This window comes from Pogona vitticeps, chromosome 4 (assembly GCF_051106095.1).
Source record: "Pogona vitticeps strain Pit_001003342236 chromosome 4, PviZW2.1, whole genome shotgun sequence".
Taxonomy (NCBI): Eukaryota; Metazoa; Chordata; class Lepidosauria; order Squamata; family Agamidae; genus Pogona; species Pogona vitticeps.
This window is the reverse complement of record NC_135786.1, coordinates 114,809,353-114,828,480: the sequence shown is the minus strand read 5'-3', so window position 1 is coordinate 114,828,480 and position 19,128 is coordinate 114,809,353. Positions and strand designations below refer to the sequence as shown.

General features: G+C 42.8%; 1 protein-coding gene across 1 annotated transcript in view; it reads right to left on the bottom strand.

Annotated features, from left to right (window-relative positions):
• QSOX1 (quiescin sulfhydryl oxidase 1) overlaps positions 1-19,128 on the bottom strand; it is a 103,932-nt gene that overhangs the window by 63,370 nt on the left and 21,434 nt on the right. The window contains exon 2 of the mRNA XM_020789745.3: positions 16,762-16,862. Coding sequence (XP_020645404.3) covers positions 16,762-16,862 — 101 coding nt within the window. The remainder of the gene's footprint in view (positions 1-16,761; positions 16,863-19,128) is intronic.

Below are 19,128 nucleotides of genomic sequence, written 5' to 3'. Positions count from 1 at the left end.
TGTGTTGCCGGAGGAAGCTGGAAGAAATGAATGTGGTAGCCGTCGTGGATGATGGACAGTACCCAGGCATCTATAGTGATGGATACCCAGACAGGTAGCTGTTTCCAGAGGGCAGGATGAGTGGAGTGGTGTGCGATCTCGGTCAAACATGATGTTTGGGCTTGCGAATGTTGCACCTAGTAATGGGTTGTTGGCAGAGTTTATTTCTTTGAATTCTGAAATAGGGCAAAAAAGATGTTTGTTTTGGAGGATCACGTTGGAATTTTTGATATCGGTTGCATGGTCGTTCGTCTCCACTGATTTTGTTGTTGTTGTTGTTGGTAAGCTGGATAAACTCCCCAACGTCTAGCTGCTGATCTTTTCTTTTACACGTTTTCCAAAATATCATCGGTTTCAGCATTAAAGAGGCCTGCCCCGTCGAATGGAAGGTCTTTGATACGTGCGCGGGCATCCTCAGCCAGGCCCGCTGTCCTTAGCCAAGAGGAACATTGTAAGGCTACTGAAGTGGCCATTGACTTTGCTTTGGCATCTACCGTGTGCCCAGAAGAAAGCATCTGTTGTTTGGCAACAGAAAGACCTTCTTGTTGAAAGGTATGGGTAAGTACTTTTTTATCTTCTGGTAAAGATTTGACAAAGGTTGACATATTGTCCAAAGGAAATGTTGATATGCACCCATGGCTCCCAGGTAGTTAGCGACATGCATGGTCAATGCTGCTGATGAATAAAGCCATCTTCCCATTGAGTCAATCCTTCTACTGTCTTTATTTAGTGGTATGAGGGTTTGTCGATGTCAAGATCTGGATTGTGAGGCTTCGACAAAAATAGAGTTTGGAGCTGGTTGTTTTTGAAGAAATAGAGCTCCAGGCTCATGGACTCTGTAGAGGTTATTGATTTCTTTAGACATGGTATGGGAAGAGGCTGGTTTCGTCCAGGATTGTTGAGCGGTGCTGAGTAGAGATGGAAGCATCGAGATGTGTACTGGAGTAGTTGGACGATCTGATGTTACCAAATAAGGTATGGTGTCTAATTGCTGTTTGGAGTCGACTGTGTCAAGTGAAGCAACTACGGAATGGTTGGTCGAAAGAACAGAGCGTTGAGAACTGGGAGGAGAAGATGTTAATCGATCAACACTGTCATCCCATTCTGGTGATTGGGAGCAGGGTTGATGAGAGGGAATTTCATCATCATCAGAAGGCGAACCAATAGAGATTGATTCAGCGGTTTGTTGAGGCTGCTGAGAGATGACTGCAGCTTTAGATTTATGCTGTTTAGGTCTTTTAGGCAGAGAAGGCTCCGGAACCAAAGAGGCTTTGGTGGACATTTAATGTTTAGTGGAGGGCTTTGATATTGAGGATTTCAGCATAGAGCACTTCAATTTATGGGTTTTTGAAGTTTTAGACGAAGTAGATGGAGCGTCAGAGTGGGATGGTGTGGTCGATGGACATTGTTTTGAGGCTTCAGAAAGAGCCTTCTCCATTGCTTTGGCTTGTGAGGTGGCCTTACAAGGAGGTTGGGCCATTTTGGTTGCTTGAAGGATTGTTCCTAAAGATGGAGTTTTAATCTGGATAAGTGAGAACAGAGGACTCCGCGCTTGAAGTTCTTACAATGCTAGCAGGAAGATGTCTGGTGTGCCTCTCCCAAGCAAAAAAGACACTTGGTGTGGCCGTCAGAGAGTGGTATTTTGTTATCACAGACCACACCGTGTTTAAACGGGCCCAAAGGGGCCATTAATAGGAGAAAATAATTTGAGGAGAAAAATGATGATTGAAGCGGGTGGTGCTGCGGCTGGAGGCCGAGTGAAGCAGAAAGGGAAAAAAAATCTGATGATAATTAATATGATCTTAAAGTTTAAAGGAAAAAAGATTGATAACAGGAAGGAGTCAAGAATTAAACTCACTTTCTCTTTTACTCACAGAAGCAGAACTATGAGGCTGTCAATGCGGTGGTTGAAAGAAAACTGAAAGAGGAGCCTTGGCACCAAGGTACTTATACTAGGAAGGAGGGGCCTTATTCTAATGTGTTTTTTACTACTACAGGTCAAGAACTTTCCAGTGAGGCTCTGTGCAGTCTCAGATCACCGAGGGTGTTATTCACAGAGGCCACAAAGAAGAACTAGCCAATGTATAAACATTTTGAAGAATAACTATTTTACCCAGATGAATGAATACTCTTGCTCTTTCCTGGGATCTTTACACACTGTTGCATTTGCATGACTTGAATTGTACTGTTGCACATGCCAAGGCATAAGTGGACACAAGCTAGGTTGAAAACAAAAAGTCCACTAGCTGCAATTTGATCATTACAGTGGTGACTCGCAAGACAAAATTTATCCGTTCCACAGTTAATGCCATCTAGCGAAAATTTCGTCTTGCGAAGTGCGGTTTCTCATAGGAATGCATTGAAATTTAATTAATGTGTTCCTATTGGGGGGGTCATAAACCAAAAAAAGTCACTTACCAGGTACAGTAGACCGAGCCCCGCTCCTCACAGTGCCTTGGTAGCCCCGGAACAGCCGGACTCTATGTGAGCAGAGCGCCGAACAGCTGAGAGTCGACAACCAGCAGAGAGGTGGCAGCCATTTTGGAGAGGCGACCACATGACTGCTGACTCTCTGCTGGTTGCCGACTCTCAGCTGTTCGGCGCTCTGCTCACATAGAGTCCGGCTGTTCCGGGGCTACCAAGGCACTGTGAGGAGCGGGGCTCGGTCTATTGTACCTGGTAAGTAACTTTTTTCCTCACTTTTTTTTGTTTCTGACTTTCCCCCCATAGGAACACATTAATTAAATTTCAATGCATTCCTGTGGGAAACCTGCCTCATTTGTCTTGCAAGTCTTTTATCCCACGAGGCATTGGTCTTGCGAGGCACCACTGTATATTCTAAATTTAGGTTTTGTTAAACCACTTTCTATTATAAGTTACGTTGTCTTAAGTATAACACTGAAAGCCAGCAAAGTCTAGTAGAAAGTGTTGAACTAGGACTCTGGAGATTTCAGTTTAAATCCCTGCTTGGCCATAGAACCTCATGGTGGGGCAGCCATGGTAAAACCGCTCCTTAAATATTTGCCTTGGAAACCTTACGAACACTAACATAAGTTGGAATTGACTCGATGGCACATAACACACACAAACATGTTTATCTTAAAGATCCTTATTTTAAAAACATTAGGATAATATGGCTGCTTTATAACTGTGCTCTACTTTAGGAGCTGAAAGCCACAATCTCATTTCACCAGCTCTTGAGCCATCTAAGAGGAACTTCATGTTAGAAAGTGGCATGCCAATAGCACAAATTAAAAAACAAAACAAAACAGAGGGCTGCTTCCTGTAGCTCGTGAACTGTAATGGCTGAGGGACAAACAAAATATGCCTGGCAAGGTCTATGAAGCTTTGGTTCTGCACCTTTAAAAAAATGCAAATCTGTTAAAACGAACCTGTTCCATCATTAAGACAAGGGTGGGCAACCACACAGGGCTAGCCGCTTCGCCTACTCCATTTCTGATCCCCTTCCCAAGCTCCTGTAGATAACACACACCCATCTTCTTGAGAGAAAAAGTGACTATCCAATGTTTACAATTTGCTATTTCACACCATTTTGATGTGTGTGGGGGAGCATCAATTAAATGGAAAACTAGCCCTCCTTGGGGACTTCAGGTAAAGCAGCACTTGGGTTTTGGTACCAAAGAAAAAAGGGGATCAAAAAGGGCCCGGGGGCTACATAAAAGCCACCAGTCATAGGTTATACAGTTCCCACCCATGCTAAATCGAGCAAGAGCTGAATAAACCTGAGTTATTAATATTAAAAAGTTATCAAATATCTGGCAGGCAAACAGCTGTCATCTGTGGGCTGTATTTGGCCTGACAGACGATAAGTTGTGCTGTGTTGCATGCAAAAACTCCAAGGGTTACTTAGCAAGGTATGTGCTGAGCCCAGCTCTGCCCTTGCTGCTGTTGAGGGATTTTCGTTTGTACAGTATTCGTTAATTTAGGACAGTGAGTGCTCCAAGGCCTTTAAAAAGTACTCTCTCTCCTCTATTTTATACAAAAGCACTCCAACCATTACTGAACTGTTACCACTGCAAACAGATTCGCCTTGGGAGGTTTAGCCACATACTGATTAGGTGTTACAAACAAGCACAAACAATGAAGAGAAAAAGAAAGAATCCAAATGCCCAGAGCCAAAAGGGAAAAATAAATCAGCTTGGTGCACCACTCTATATCCTACCAAAAGTCCCAGGGAACAGATCTTCCAGCTACAAATGCAGAGTACTGCACGCAATGTCCAGAGGGCAAGAAATCAGAGTACATACCAGGGACTGAAGGAATCTTACAACTGAGGTCCTTTTCTGAATTACTCCAATACAAGCTGCATCACCCGACAAGAAGACTTTAGATGCTCAACAGATGCCCTCCAGAATAGAGGAGCTCTGAAAGGGAACATTTCTCTCTCTTTTGCTCTCCCCATGTTCAATAATAAAATAAAGTGCATGAGGGGAGGGGAGTTTCCTCCCCGACGTATATTTCCTAATGTGTAACAAAAATGAAAATGAGGATTGTGTACTGTATTACCTTAAGGACTAACAGATTTATTTCAGTGAATTTTCATGGATTAATTTCCTCAGATACATGAAGTGTAACAGTTAGGCCACAGGTTTATCCACAGAGGAAACATAGCAGAAGGGCAGGTACCAAGTGAGATGGGGAAAGGAGGTGACTGTGCCATTGGTAACAGGCAGTCAAAATGATAGTGCCATTGTTAACACCTGTCAAAGTACTAATTGCATAGACCTTCAACCAGTATTTTGAGGAAGGGTGCAGAGGTTCAAGAAGTACCGTGGATAAATCCAGAGTATCAACATAGATAGGCCAGAATCCTGCTACTTATGCTCACCATGATAATTCGAACAGCATAAAATTCAGTGGTTAACTGTTGCTGGTTGAGAGATTAGTCAGTACTTGTTTTTCTCTCTCTCCTCTGGTCAATACACCAGCCATGTGTCTTGTTATATGATATGAAAAAAGCACCAACTTTTTAATCAGTAGCAATTTATCAATGCTGTTTGTGCCACTAGAGACACACTGGGATAAGGATGTATTAGGATTCTGGCCACAGTGTCCCAAGAACCATTGATCCTTCATTTAATTCTGTGGGGCTTTGGAATCTGTGAATATAGCACATTTCAGCTCTTTCTTGAATCTCTGTAATTCTTTTTCTCCATAACAATTACCATACTTTGAAATCTGTAACAGAGTGCCTTGAGAGGCTGAAGTGCTCTGAAACTGGTTTCAGTGTGTTAGTATATGTGACATAATAAATTTGACATTTTCTGATGTCAGCCATGTGTGACATTCATTCTCTTCCACAGAGATTGCTCTGTCTTCTTTGTGCAGAACACAGAGGGGCACTCCTGGCAAAGGATGGCAGGCAAAGATCATCCTAGCAGATAAACAAGTACATGAGTCTCTGACATTGTTGGCGCCCATAAGGGTGCTGCCAAAGCAGATGTGGGAACACAACTGATTCCAGTTTCCATATCTGTGTTGTGTGTCAGACTGGGGATCTGCCAATAACACAACTATGGCCAGCAGCTCAGAGCCTGAGAGAGGAAAGTATTATTGTTCAGAATAGGCCGCAGATTGTTGATGATGTGTTTGAGTGGCCTCATTTAATATCTGCAGGTGACTACCAATATGTTCTGTCATTTTCGCTTTGGGGTTTGTTTTGTGGTAGGCAGTTTCTGGATAACTGTCTTGCCCTGCAATTTGTTTTTCATTTCATTGAAAAAGAGTTTCTGCAGTAAATACATGAGCTTGATTCTCTACTCTGTGGATCTCAGCAAATGCAGTTAATCACAGGTAGCATTCATAAACGATTCTTAGTTGTTGTTACTCTATTCCACAAACACATAATATGGAAGATACTTAACTCAGGAAATTATACTCAGTAAATATTATTGTGATACATAAAGATTAAAAATATTGTTTCTTTCTCATTTTTTTCTCTTATTTTGGCTAAGTTGCAAAAGTTACACATGCACTTAATTTCTAAGAAGGTAGCAGCATCAATCAATTGCAGCAAAAATAACAAAAGTCTTCTTGCACCTTTAGGACTAATGTGCCCCTATGTATCTTAATGTGTTGCAGCACTATCACCTTCTTATACACCTCAATTCTATACTACAACATACAATGTTCAAACTAAAACTGGAGAGCAAACCTTTTTTTTAACTTCTAAATGTCACAAAGATCTAGCATTCCTCTCTAGCTGTGTACTTCCTACCTGCCCTAAGCATACAAATCAGGCATTTGTTAAATGGGCTGAGCTAAATATCCTTGTTATGAGTAAACAAAAAAGCAGAGAGACAACCTAATACTGCCACATCAGCTTATACCAAGCATGTAAAGAAAAGCATTCAAGAACAAATGAGTGGGAAGTAAGGAGATGCAGTGTTAGTAAATCTGTAACTTGTAGCCAGAAGAGACTTGATGCCGTAGATCTATGAACTCGATCTCTTGTCTTTTTTTTTCTTTAAAAGAAATGATAATAGCTATCTCAAAGATGCTGGGAAAACAATGGACAGGAGCGCCGTATTCCCCTAAAAAAATCATTCCCACCCCACAAAGATACTATTTTTCCTGTAGGGCAAAGCATACAGATACTGTTATGGTTTTATCTTGCATGATGAATAGCAATGTTTTCCCCCTACCAACAGCTCAGGAGGGAGGATAATTTTTAAAGCAAATTGATCAGAATCAATATGACTCAAAGTGTGATGAGGGTACAACTTCTTCAGACATTCAGAAGTTGTGTTAAAACACAAACATACAAAAGAGCGGGTATACTAGTCCTACTGCCCTCTGATGCCATTTCCATCACCTTTTATACTTGGACCTTATGAAGGGCAGAATCTCCCCTACTTATGCAAAATTCTCCATGCAGTTTTACTTGAAAGTCAGGATTTGAAACACATGAACCATCTCCATGGAGAGAAGAGACTGTCTCCTTCACAAAAAAATCTCTCCATACCTGCAGGACAAGAAAAAGAGTGCCTGACAGGAATAAGGCTACAGAGCTGTCCTTCTAAATTACTAAAACCAGTTTGCAGCTGAAGGTGGCTGATGAAATTCATTTGCAAGAACAGAAATGTGCCTACTTGAGAACATGAATAACAAGTCCTCCCACTTCTCAGTTCCTAAGGTCAGAACTACAGATTAGAAATGCTGCTAGAGGACTCGAGTCTCTCTCTCTCTTCATATCATACTGGACAACGTATCCCTTCTAATGTTATCATGCAGAATGTTCCCTCCTCATCACATGACTAACTGCTGGTGGCAGTCATTTTAGCAGATTGTAACGTAAACCATGATATTGCAAAAGGTGAACTACACTCTAGGCCTCCCAATGTGCAAGAACTGTCCTTGTGTGAAAGTGGAGGAACAGCAGATAACAAAGATAAGAGCCAGGATGGTGCAGTGGTTAAAGTGATGGACTAGAACTCAAGAAGGTAAAGGTAAAGGTTCCCCTTGACATTTAGTCCAGTCCTGTCTGATTCCAGGGCGCGGTGCTCATCCCCATTTCCAAGCTGTAGAGCCAGCATTTATCCAAAGACATTTTCTGTGGTCACATGGCCAGTGCAACTAGACACTGAATGCCGTCATTACCTTCTCATGATGGTACCTTTTTATCTACTCGCATTCGCATGCTTTTGACCTGCTAGGTTGGCAGGAGCTGGGACAAGCTCACTCTTGTTGTGTGGATTCGATCTTACGACGGCTGGTCTTCTGACCTTGCAGCACAGAGGCTTCTGCAGTTTAACCCGTCCCTAGAACTCAGGAGACTTGGGTTCAAATCCCCATTTGTCATGAAACCCAGTGGATGAGCTTGGGCAAATCACGTTCTCTCATTTTCTATAGATGTCTGGCTCCACATGGTGGGGCCTCTGGAAGGCTTTAAGAATTATATATATATATAAAAGAGGTCTCTTAGAAAACCAGCTAGGAAATTAGTACACATTCCCATCAAGTTTTATCATTCTCAATAACACAAGAGCTGGGAGCTCACTAGTTTGCTTCAGATGTCACAGATGATAAAAGAGATTCTAGGACTCTGTTTTGAAGTCCCAAGGCTGTGCTTTGCAAGAACACTGAAGATTTCTAGGTTTCAAAGAGACTATCTGCCTATATGTACATAGTCATTCACTGCAGCATCACAAAGCAGCTCAATTCCACTCAACTTTTTGAGATATAAAAGCACAGAGGCACAGAAGAACTTTCGCATGCGTATTTTGTATCAAGAAACAAAACCTAAATTCCTGAGTGGCTATCACAATGACTACACCCAACTTTCAACAGATTTCAAACAAGTCTCAGGGATAGATTACAGCTCCATCAATCAGCATATCAGTTTATGACAAAAGAGCAGAGGTCTCTGGAACTCCCCAGTTCAAGCTGCACCTCTCTGATCAAGGTAGCTTTACGTAAGCCAGTGGTTCTTAATGTGGGCGATAATGCCCCCCAGGGGGCTATTTCATTTTTCAGGGGGGTGGTAGAACGAAAAGGGGCGGCGTGGGGGCACTGGAGCAGAAGGGGGGCGGTAGGGGGGCACTGGAGCAAGCCAAACCTATGAAGATGGCTGCAGCCTTTTTACAGTGTGCATGAATATATATTTTCCTTCAATTTTAATTTAGTTTCAGACTTTTTGCCTTGAAATTTTTAGTTCCTGCATTTCGTTTTATGCCCTTTTTATATTTCTTTTTGAGTCTTAAAATTCACTTGCAACTAAATCATTAAATGTTACTTTTTGGGGGGCATTTCATTTTCTTGGAATTTAATTTTGTTTTCAGGGGTCATTGGATTTAAATGTCATAAATAAATAAATAAATAAATAAATAAATAAGTAAGTAAGTAAGTAAGTAAGTAAATAAATAAATAAATAAAGATATCATCACTGCGGGGAGGGGGGCGATGATAACTTCCTCAATGGGTCAAGGGGGCGTTTCTTTCAAAAAGGTTAAGAACCACTGACGTAAGCCACTGACTGCTCTCAGGCTCGGCATTTCATCTGCAGGGTGGCTTGCCTTACAGCGATGTTGAAATGATTACTGAGGTAATGGGAAAGGCTTTTTGAGTGCTGAGGGACAGCGCTAATTTGAATGAGATTCCTTTGACATGAGAGCAGGAAATGTTCCAATTCAAAACCTATCCATTTGTTGCTGAGGGTTTGGCACATGCCCTGAACTTTTCCAAAGAAAAGTTTGGAAGTTTTTTTACCTAGCAATGTGTTTAAGGTTACCACAGGAATAAGAGTTGTTTATTGCTACAAGCCAACCACAGGGATCTCACAATACACACAGAGACGGGGGCACACAGACACAAACTACAGTGGTGCCTCGCTTAACAAGCGCCCGGTTGAGCGATTAAATCGCTTAACGAGGGGCTCTGGGCCATCGCTGAAGCATTCGCTCAGCGATGGCCCCTATGGCGTTTTTTTTGCTTTGCGATATTCACTAAGCGATTCGCTTAGCGAATATCGCATAACGAAGCGGGGGAGAACAGCTGATCGGCGGTTCCAAAATGGTCGCTGGAAGGTCCGCGCCGCATTTTCGCGCCCTGCCCTCGCTTACCGAGGGCGCGAAAATGGCGGCGCTATGGAGGAAGATCGTTTAACGGTGAGTTTTAAAGCCATAGGAACGCATTGAACAAAGTTCAATGCGTTTCTATGACTTTTTTATTTCCGTTTAGCGATGTTTCGCTATAGCGAAGGTTAATCCGGAACGGATTAACCTCGCTATGCGAGGCACCACTGTACTGGAAAAAGCAGCCTATCCACTGCTCAAATGGCAGCAGTTTGAGATGCTTCAGGCGCTGGGGTTCCATTCTTTGCTCTACTACACTCATATTGACAAGTTTTCCTAAATCTATTTTTATGGAATTGGTATGTGATCACCTCCAAAATGCTAAAGCTTGTAGAAACGTACTTTTTTTTTTTTTTGGACTACAACTCTCATAATCCAATAGATACTACAGCCACTGGCCACTATGGCTGATGGATTCTGGGAATAAATGGGCAAAAAAGGACCTTTCCAGTTGTGTTTCTCTGTGCATTCTCTCTGTCCATAACCGAAACTACAAAAAGTGCTTTAGGAAACAAAGAGTTCACACTTCAGCCTAACACTTCAGAGGTGTTTTGAGCTTCAGATGCCCTTTTCAGAAGTGTGGGAGAGTTATCCACTATGGTTTTAAGACATTTTATTTAGAATATGTAGGCTCTGCCCCAAGTTCACATGACCAGAGGTTTAATTAAAACATAACAAAGCCCTAAGCTATGTTGTGTTTAAGAGGCCCCATGGCATCACCAAAAATGTGTATGATCCCAACAGTTATTACTTGAGATTTAATATAAAATAAATTATTTAGGGCCCGCTGCATTCTAAGATGCAGCCTTCTTTGCTTGTGCATAAAGGCCACCTAATGTGCTCTGTACTGAGTGTTAAACAAATATAGCCATAGTGAATGACTTGCCCACACTTCCAAAGAGGGTCTCTGAAGCTTAAAACAAGAGCCTGTCCCCAACATGGACTTCCACAGGTGATGAGCACAGTGAAAGCTCATCAGAGATACTCAGAGAACTTCCCAAAATGACAGGGGAAACTACTTTCTGCTTTCAATATTTCTCCAGGAGGTGGTGGTGGTGAAGACCCAGAAGGGACTGTGAAGAGCTCCAGAAGGATCTCTCCAAACTGGGAGAATGGGCAGCAAAATGGCAGATGTGTTTCAGTATAAGAAAATGTAAAACAATGCACATTGGGGCAAAAAAATTAAAACTTTATTCATCAGCTAATGGGTTCTGAGCTGTCTAGCAAAGAGATCCTGGTGTGCTGGTGGACAGGTTGATGAAAGTGTCAACTCAGCATGTGGTGGCAGTGAAGGTCAATTTCATGTTACGTATCATTAAAAAGGGGATAGAAAATAAATCAGTCAAGATTATAATGCCATTGTACAAAACACTGGTAAGGCCGCACCTGGATTGTTGCGTACAGTTCTCGTTGCCGCACCTCAAAAAAGACATAGTGGAACTGGAGAAGGTGCAGAAGAGAGTGACTAAAACGATGACTAGGCTAAGGCACCTCCCTTATGAGGAAAGCCTACAGCGTTTGGGGCTCTTTAGTCTAGAGAAAAGGCACCTGAGGGGGGACATGATTGAGACGTATAAAATTATGCAGGGGATGGATAAAGTGGATAGAGGGAACCTCTTTCCCCTCTCACACAATACCAGAACCAAGGGACATCCACTCTAATTGAGCGTTGGGAGAGTGACAACAGACAAAAGAAAATATTTCTTTACCCAGCATGTTGTTAGTATGTGGAACTCCTTGCCAGAGGATGTGGTGATGGCATCTAGGCCAGATGCTTTTAAAAGGGGACTGGACAGATTCCTGGAAGAAAAGTCCATCACAGGTTACAAGCCATCATGGGGATGTACAACCTCCAGGCTTAAAAGCAAGGTACCTTAAAATGCCAGATGCAGGCGAGGGGTATCAGAAGACAGCTATCAAGTTGTCCAATGTGCTCCCAGAGGCATCTGGTGGGGCTACTGTGAAATACACGAAGCTGGACTAGATGGACTCTTCTTAAGTTCTTATGTCCAGCCTTGAAACTTGGAGGAGGACAGTTATGCCAAGCCTTACAATGAACTTCTATGGCAACACACATGCCTCTAAATCACAGTCTGATGTAAGAGACCTGACCCCCAAAGGCAGGGCTGCTGGTGACCATCAATTTGGACTGGCCAGTATTGATAAATTAAATACTTACTGCCAGATGATGACACCAATATTATGATGTTAATGTCCTGGCCTGGCCTGGTCTTATGGAGATCTGGTTGGAGGAAGCTGGGAGAATCCGTGTTTCTCAGCTCTGCTCATGTGGGTTCTCTGTGCAGGCCAGGCCTGAGGGTGCAGGTGGGGAGGTGGAATTGCCATAGTCCATTGTGATTCTATTCTAGTCCCCTCACCAGGTGTCCTGGCCCACAGTTTTTGGGTTCAAGAGTGTATACCTGAAATATGGTACCCAGGACAGAATAGGGACTCTGTTGGAGTACCACCCACCCCAATGCTCAATAGTCTCCATACCTCAGCTGGCTCAATTGGTACTGGAGGTTATGCTGGAGTCCTCAATGCCAGTGGTTCCCAAATGAGACCCACAATTGTTCTTGGACTGCACTTCCCAGAAGCATTCACCACTTGCTGTGCTGGCCAAGATTTCTGGGAGTTACAGTTCAAGAACATCTGGGAGCCCAAGTTTGAGAACCACTGCTCTAAATTAGTAGTACTGGGGGACTTCAATGTCCACGCTGAGGCCACCTCATTAGGAGTGGCTCAGGATGTCTGTCCTCCATTCATTCATTCATTCATTCATTCATTCATTCATTCATTCATTCATTCACTCATTCATTCATTCACTCACTCACTCATTCATCTGTCACAACTGTGATTGGTACTTGGCCCCACGCATGCCACAGGATCTAGTCTTCGATCTAGTTTTCTGTGCTGGGCAGAATGATAGTGATCTGGGTGTGGAGGAACTCTGTAGCTCCACTGTCACTGTCACTTCCTGGTGAGGTTTAGACTTACTGGAACTCTTAACCTCTGCAGGGCTGGAGAACCAATTAGGATGGTTCACCACAGAAAACTGATGGATCCATCTGGTTTCCTGAATGCTCTTGGGGAGTTTCCAGTTGCCTCAGCAGGCAAATCAAAGCCCTGGCTGACCTCTGGAATGGGGAAATGGCCAGGGCTACGGACACAATTGCTCCAAAGCATCCCCTGCCATGAAGTAGAGCCAGATGAGCCTTCTGGTTTATTAGGGAGCAGGTAATGATGGAACAAATGGGACAGAGACTAGAGTGATGATGGTGGAAAACTGAGAGTAAATCCAACTCAACATGAGCTAAAGCTCATTTGAAGGCTTATTTTATGGCAATAGCTGCAGTGAAGAAAGGATTCTTTTCTGCTGCCAGTGCATCTGCACAGAGTCATCCAGCAGAGCTGTTTCAACTGGTCAGGGGCTTAATACATGCACCATCAAAAGAACAAGATGTTGACCACACAGCGACTCATTGTGAGGAATTCTCACAATGCTTTACAAACAAACTGGAACTTTAGACAAGACAGAGGTGCTCCTGGTCAGTCAAGGCTGATGAGGGAACAGGGATGCAACCTGTGCTGGATGGGGTTACACCTCCCCTGAAAACCCAGGTTCACACCTTGGGTGTGTTGCTGGATTCATCCCTGTGCTTGGATGTTCAGTGGCAGACAGGACTGCACTTGCACAGCTGAAACTGGTATGCCAGCTGTGCCTGTTCCTTGAGTTGTCCGATTTGGCTACAGTGATACATGCCTTAGTTCTGTCCTGCTTGGAATACTGCCACATGCTCTATGTGGGGCTGTCTTTGAAGAGAGCTCAGAAACTTCAGCTGGTTCAAAATGTATCAGCCAAGCTACTGACTGGGGTCAGTTATAAGGAATATATAATGCTCCTGCTACAACAACTGCACCGGCTACCAGTCCATTTCTGGGCCGAGTTCAAAGTGCTGATCATTACTATAAAGCCTTATATGGCTTGGGTCCAGGCTATCTGAAGGACTGTACCTCCCCATATGCGCCTTCTTGGCTCTTAAAATCATCAGACTCTTCTCTCAGTCCCATCACCAGCGCAGGGGCATCTGAGAGAGGGCCTTCACTGTGGCTGCTCCCAGGATATGGGATGCTCTCCCTCAGGAGATCAGGCTGGTCCCCTCCCTGTTATCCTTCTTGCTGACAACTGAAGACCCACTTCTTTAGGCAGATTTTAAACAATTTTAAGAATCATAACTGAGTCCCTAATGTCATTTTTGTTAACTTTGCTTTTAAAGTTTAAAATGTTTTTAATAATAATTTAATAATGTATTTTAATCGGTACTATACTTTGTTTTAATGTATAATTTACTATATTTTAATTCTGTTCTTTTTAATATTATGAGCTACCCTGAATCCTCATTATTGGAAGAAAAGCAGACGACAAATGAGATAAATAAATAATAAAATAAATGCCCAGATTAAAAAGCTAGTTTATGCAACAATACACATTTCTGGACCCATAAGACATTTCTGGACCCATAAATAATTGGCCATTGTCTCCTAATGAATCAACATGGCTATCAAATGCTGACTTCTTCTGGGAAGCCTTATAAAACACTCAAAATGATACTACGTAACAAGTTATGCAACAATCTTTGTTCACACTAGCCTTGCTGTTAACTATATGAATAAATTTAAAAATATAAAGCAAAGCCACATTTTCCATAAAGTACGAGTCTTTTCATTGAATAAGCACTATGTAGCACCATCTTTTTCTTCTGCAAACTTTTTGTTATGATGCAATTACTCAAAATCTATTCTAACATTGCCTTGAAGCCCTACCTACATGTGACGTGAGTTAAGAATAGAGTACCTGTTAAAAGTATGAGAGCATCCAGAACTCCTGCAGTTCTTGCTTTAAAAGTTGTGAACCTGTGTCACTTGGGATTACCTGAGCTGTTTTGCTCTAAGGTTCAATATATGTAAGTGATGTGCACAAAGCATTTACTTGGGCCATCAGCCATGCAAACACAAAACACAAATAGGCCAACATCCATACTAAGTGCATTTAAATATGATAGAGCATGTACGTAATGTTTACATGAGTAAATGCTTCAATTGTGGTTTACATAAAGTGTAAATCAGGCTTTAATTCTTCTTAGCATTTCCAGGTTATGGAAGCTTGCTGCCTCTCAGGGAAGAGTTGTGAAACTTTCAGCTCTGTGCTTATTTTGGCTAGTAGGTTGTTAGTATTAAACTGTTTCAGCAATTTAACCAATTACTTTTTGGCCGATACAGCAAGGAATTGGGACAACACTCAGCCAATTAAAAGAGATCAGCTTCTTTAAAGGAGGTTCTTGAAACCCATTTGCCCATAGTAATTAAAAGCCATAAAGGACATGGTGGCACTGCGGGTTAAACCGCAGAAGCCTCTGTGCTGCAAGGTCAGAAGACCTGCAGTCGTAAGATTGAATCCACATGACGGAGTGAGCACCCATCACTTGTCCCAGCTCTCGCCAACCTAGCAGTTCAAAAGCATGCAAAATGCAAGTAGATAAATAGGTACCAACTCGGTGGGAAGGTAACGGAATTCCGTGTCTAGTCGTGCTGGCCACGTGACCACGGAAGATTGTCTATGGACAAATGCTAGCTCCATGGGTTGGAAATGGAGATGATCACCGCGCCCTAGAGTCGGACACAACTGGACAAATTGTCAAGGGGAACCGTTACCTTAATTAAAAGCCAATTCAAATGTGAAAGAAAACATTATTCGTCCCTTTTTCTATGTAATCCTGCTGCCCTGTATGTAAGATTATATAAAGGAATCAGAAAGGCTGTAAAAAGCCAGTTACCACTTCTGATATTATATTTGCTTCCAACAAATTAGTTTTCACCCCTCCTAATAAGCTGAGTGAAATTATTATAAGCAAAGCTATGTTTAAAGATATGGTACAAAAATGTCATACAAAGCAGAGGTTCAGACACAACACGACACAAGAGCTTGGTTTGCTGGTATGGGAATGAACCTGCAAGCTCCCACTTTTCATTTTGCAAGGAGACTGGAAGCATCCATGACCACTTTTAAACAGATTACCAATGATGCTCGTGGTACCATATCTCCAGGTAGAGGGCTGGGTTTCCAAAGAAAGGTCCCAAGCAAAGCTTCCTGTTTCTCTCCTCCTCCACCCTGATACAGCCATGAGTGGTTTGTGGGCTGGTCCTGGTCTCACAGCAAAACAACCAAGCCATGTGTTGGAAGTGTAGGCTTAGAGGAGGGCTTTTTACTAACCAAGCTGCTACTATGCTTGGGCAATGGCCAACAGCTGTTGTTCCAAAATGGGACTGTTCCCTTCTTCTTTCTGCTTTCCAGAAACAAGACAAAAGATTAAATGGGCAGCAATGAGCAGTGCTTTGTTACTACTGCCTCACTTTGCTATGTCAGCTGTAGTTATAGTTATGGTCTATAGCAGTGGTCCCCAACCTTGGGCCCCCAGATGTTCTTGGACTTCAACTCCTAGAAATCCTGGCCAGCAAAGGTGGTGGTAAAGACTTCTGGGAGTTGTAGTCCAAGAACATCTGGAAGCCCAAGGTTGGGGACCACTAGTCTACAGAACATCCATTCTCAATGGGGCCATATGCCCCCCCCGGGGGCCCCTGGCACATTTGAAGAGGGCCACAGACTGGAAACAATTATTCACACACCACCTTAAAAGGTTATGTTACAATCCCATTCAGCCTACAATTTATTTCATACTGTGTTTTTGGCTGTGGCCAAAAAAAGACTGAGAATGGCTGGTCTAAAAGAACCATGTCTGACATCTATATTTGTCACCTCAGTTCCACTTTTTCCCTTTCCATCTCTCCCACTTGTTCAAAATGACCTCAGCCTCTTTCATGTCTATCTCGTTATAAGTCCACTGCTCCTTCTTAGAGATGGACCGCATTCCCTTTTCAAGGATTCCCTCAGTGGGCCTCAAGACTACAATCAGGCCCATCAAAGTCGCACAGCTTGCTGACAAAGGGCACACTGTTGCTGATCCAAAAACACATTAAATGTCCATTTCAATGGGACAGGAAGCGTCTAGTCCCATCTGGAATGTGCTGTCATCCCTTAGCTTGCTGTCACAAATAGCAAATGGAGATTTACCTTCAAAGTTGGATAGCCAGTGATTCCAAAGTCTGAACATATTTTCTGATTGAACTTCTCAGCACAGTCTAGCACACCGAGCATCACGGCAGGCCTCCAATCTAGAGGAAAGGAAGACAGGAGTGATAAAGACAGCAGGCATCAGTGTCTCACCATTATATTAAAACATACGATTGAGTGCACATAAAATGTCGTGAAAGAAAACAATACAAATGCAGGAGCAGGTGATGCCTTTAATCGACCATTAAGAATATAAAACAAAAACAAATACTGAGCTTTCGATGATGAATAATCTTCTTCAAGACTGTGGGTAAAAGAAAACGATACTATGCTGCTGTTTCTTTCACAGCTCAACAACACAGAAGGAACACAGCAGTTTTTAAAACAAAGAAAAAAATGGCTACAATCTACAGTGTGACTGTTAGCTTTTAACAGAAGCTGCCTGAGCTTCCCCAATGTCCCTGAAATGTCCCTCAATACTCACATCACGATGCTCTTAGACAACTTATTCCCATGTCTGTGTATTTCCATGTTATTATATTCCACAATATTTGTATCAACAAACTAGGGTTGAGTGCACCTTGTGACCCATTAAGTATCCAGGAAGGGGTAGAAAAGGTTATAAAGAGGTCCACTTCCACTCAGCAAGCAGCAAATCCTGCAGATCAGAGGAAACTCCCAGGCTCCACCCTCACAGCCATCTCAAGAGCCAACACACCCAGCTATTCCACCCTTGTTTTGGTACCAGCCGCCATCAGAAGTCATTAAACAAGCACATCATAGACATTGGTAACATACAATACTGAGGCACTCCATGATGTCCTTTCCATAGGAAAAATATGCCTGCCCACTAACATGTTTATTCAAATGGTCACAAAAACTATGATACTTAAAAGGAGAAAATCTGCACAGACTCAAATCAAATCCTAGCTGTGCCACAGATTCCTTGGGATCACTATGGTCATGTCCAGGCCAATCCATTCATGCATGTACCAAGATTTTGAAATTACACTCTGAAGATTCCCAAATTCGACAATCACAAATTGTGCAATGTGAGCAACTCTGGATAAATTGCATACTTTATGCCATTTCTGAAACTGTGCATGTTGGGAAAGATCTTTACACAGTTTAGGATTTTATGTTAAACTGTGTATATGAAGGATTGAGACTCAGTGGAAACTGTGTACACTCGTTCTGTCTATATGGGAAAAAGAGACAAAGAAATGCAAGGCAGAGGAAAGAATCTAAAGGATTAGCTGAAACCCACACTCCTTCCTCCTGGAACCTCCACCCCAATCTTTCCTCTACTTCTGTTATCCTGACATGATATTCCATGGTGAAATTCAAAAAAGCAACTGGCTTATCAAAGGCAGATAGGCAACTGTATTGCCTAGCCAAAGCTATCGAAGTCTAATATAAAACTCTACTTGCAAATCTAATGTCTACAACACCATTATAAGGACCAATCAAACTGTCACAAAAGCAGATATGAACTTCTGTGTTTGAAAACACTTCATCAAGCCAGTTGGCAACAAAAAGATAGGAAGAGGCAAAAACAAATAAGCAAAAATATGTAAATATCAGACCATATGTTTGCCTGTGAGGCCTGCATTTTAGCAAGTTTCAGGGTGGAAATGGGCACTGAATGAATTAATTGTTGCTAGGTGAACAATATGTGGCCTGCCAAGGCATTTTTCACAACACATAAAGACACACACACCAGTAGTCCGCACCGCATTTTTCCATCTTTGGCGGATTGCCCCGCTGCGACCCTATCTTGACATGGGGGCGCTCACTACCTTGGTGCATGCGCTCGTAATCTCAAGATTAGATCACTGTAACACGCTCTACGTGGGGCTGCCTTTGAGGCTGACACGGAAACTTCAGGTGGTGCAGAATGCAGCGGCCAGACTCCTTACAGGAGTGAGAAAATATCAACACATCTCTCCAATGCTGGCCGCATTGCATTGGCTGCCCATCTGTTTCCGTGTCAACTTCAAAGTTTTAATGCTTACTTATAAGGCCCTAAACGGTTTAGGACCTCGATATTTGGCGGAACGCCTCCTCCCACCAAGGTCTACCCGGATCACCCGCGGGAGTCAGGAGGTGAGGCTGAGGAGCCTGATGCCGAGAGAGGCCCGGAAGGAGAAGACACGAAACCGGGCCTTCTCGGCGGTGGCTCCTGGCCTCTGGAACAATCTCCCTCCGGCGATTCGCGCGGCCCCCACGCTGGGCAGCTTTAAAACCCAATTAAAAACATGGCTGTTTATTCAGGCCTTCCCTCCAGCCAATTCTTGATTTTTTTCTTACTTTTCCTTTTTATCTTTACTGCTGTTCTTGTTTGATTATTATGTATTTGTCTATGTT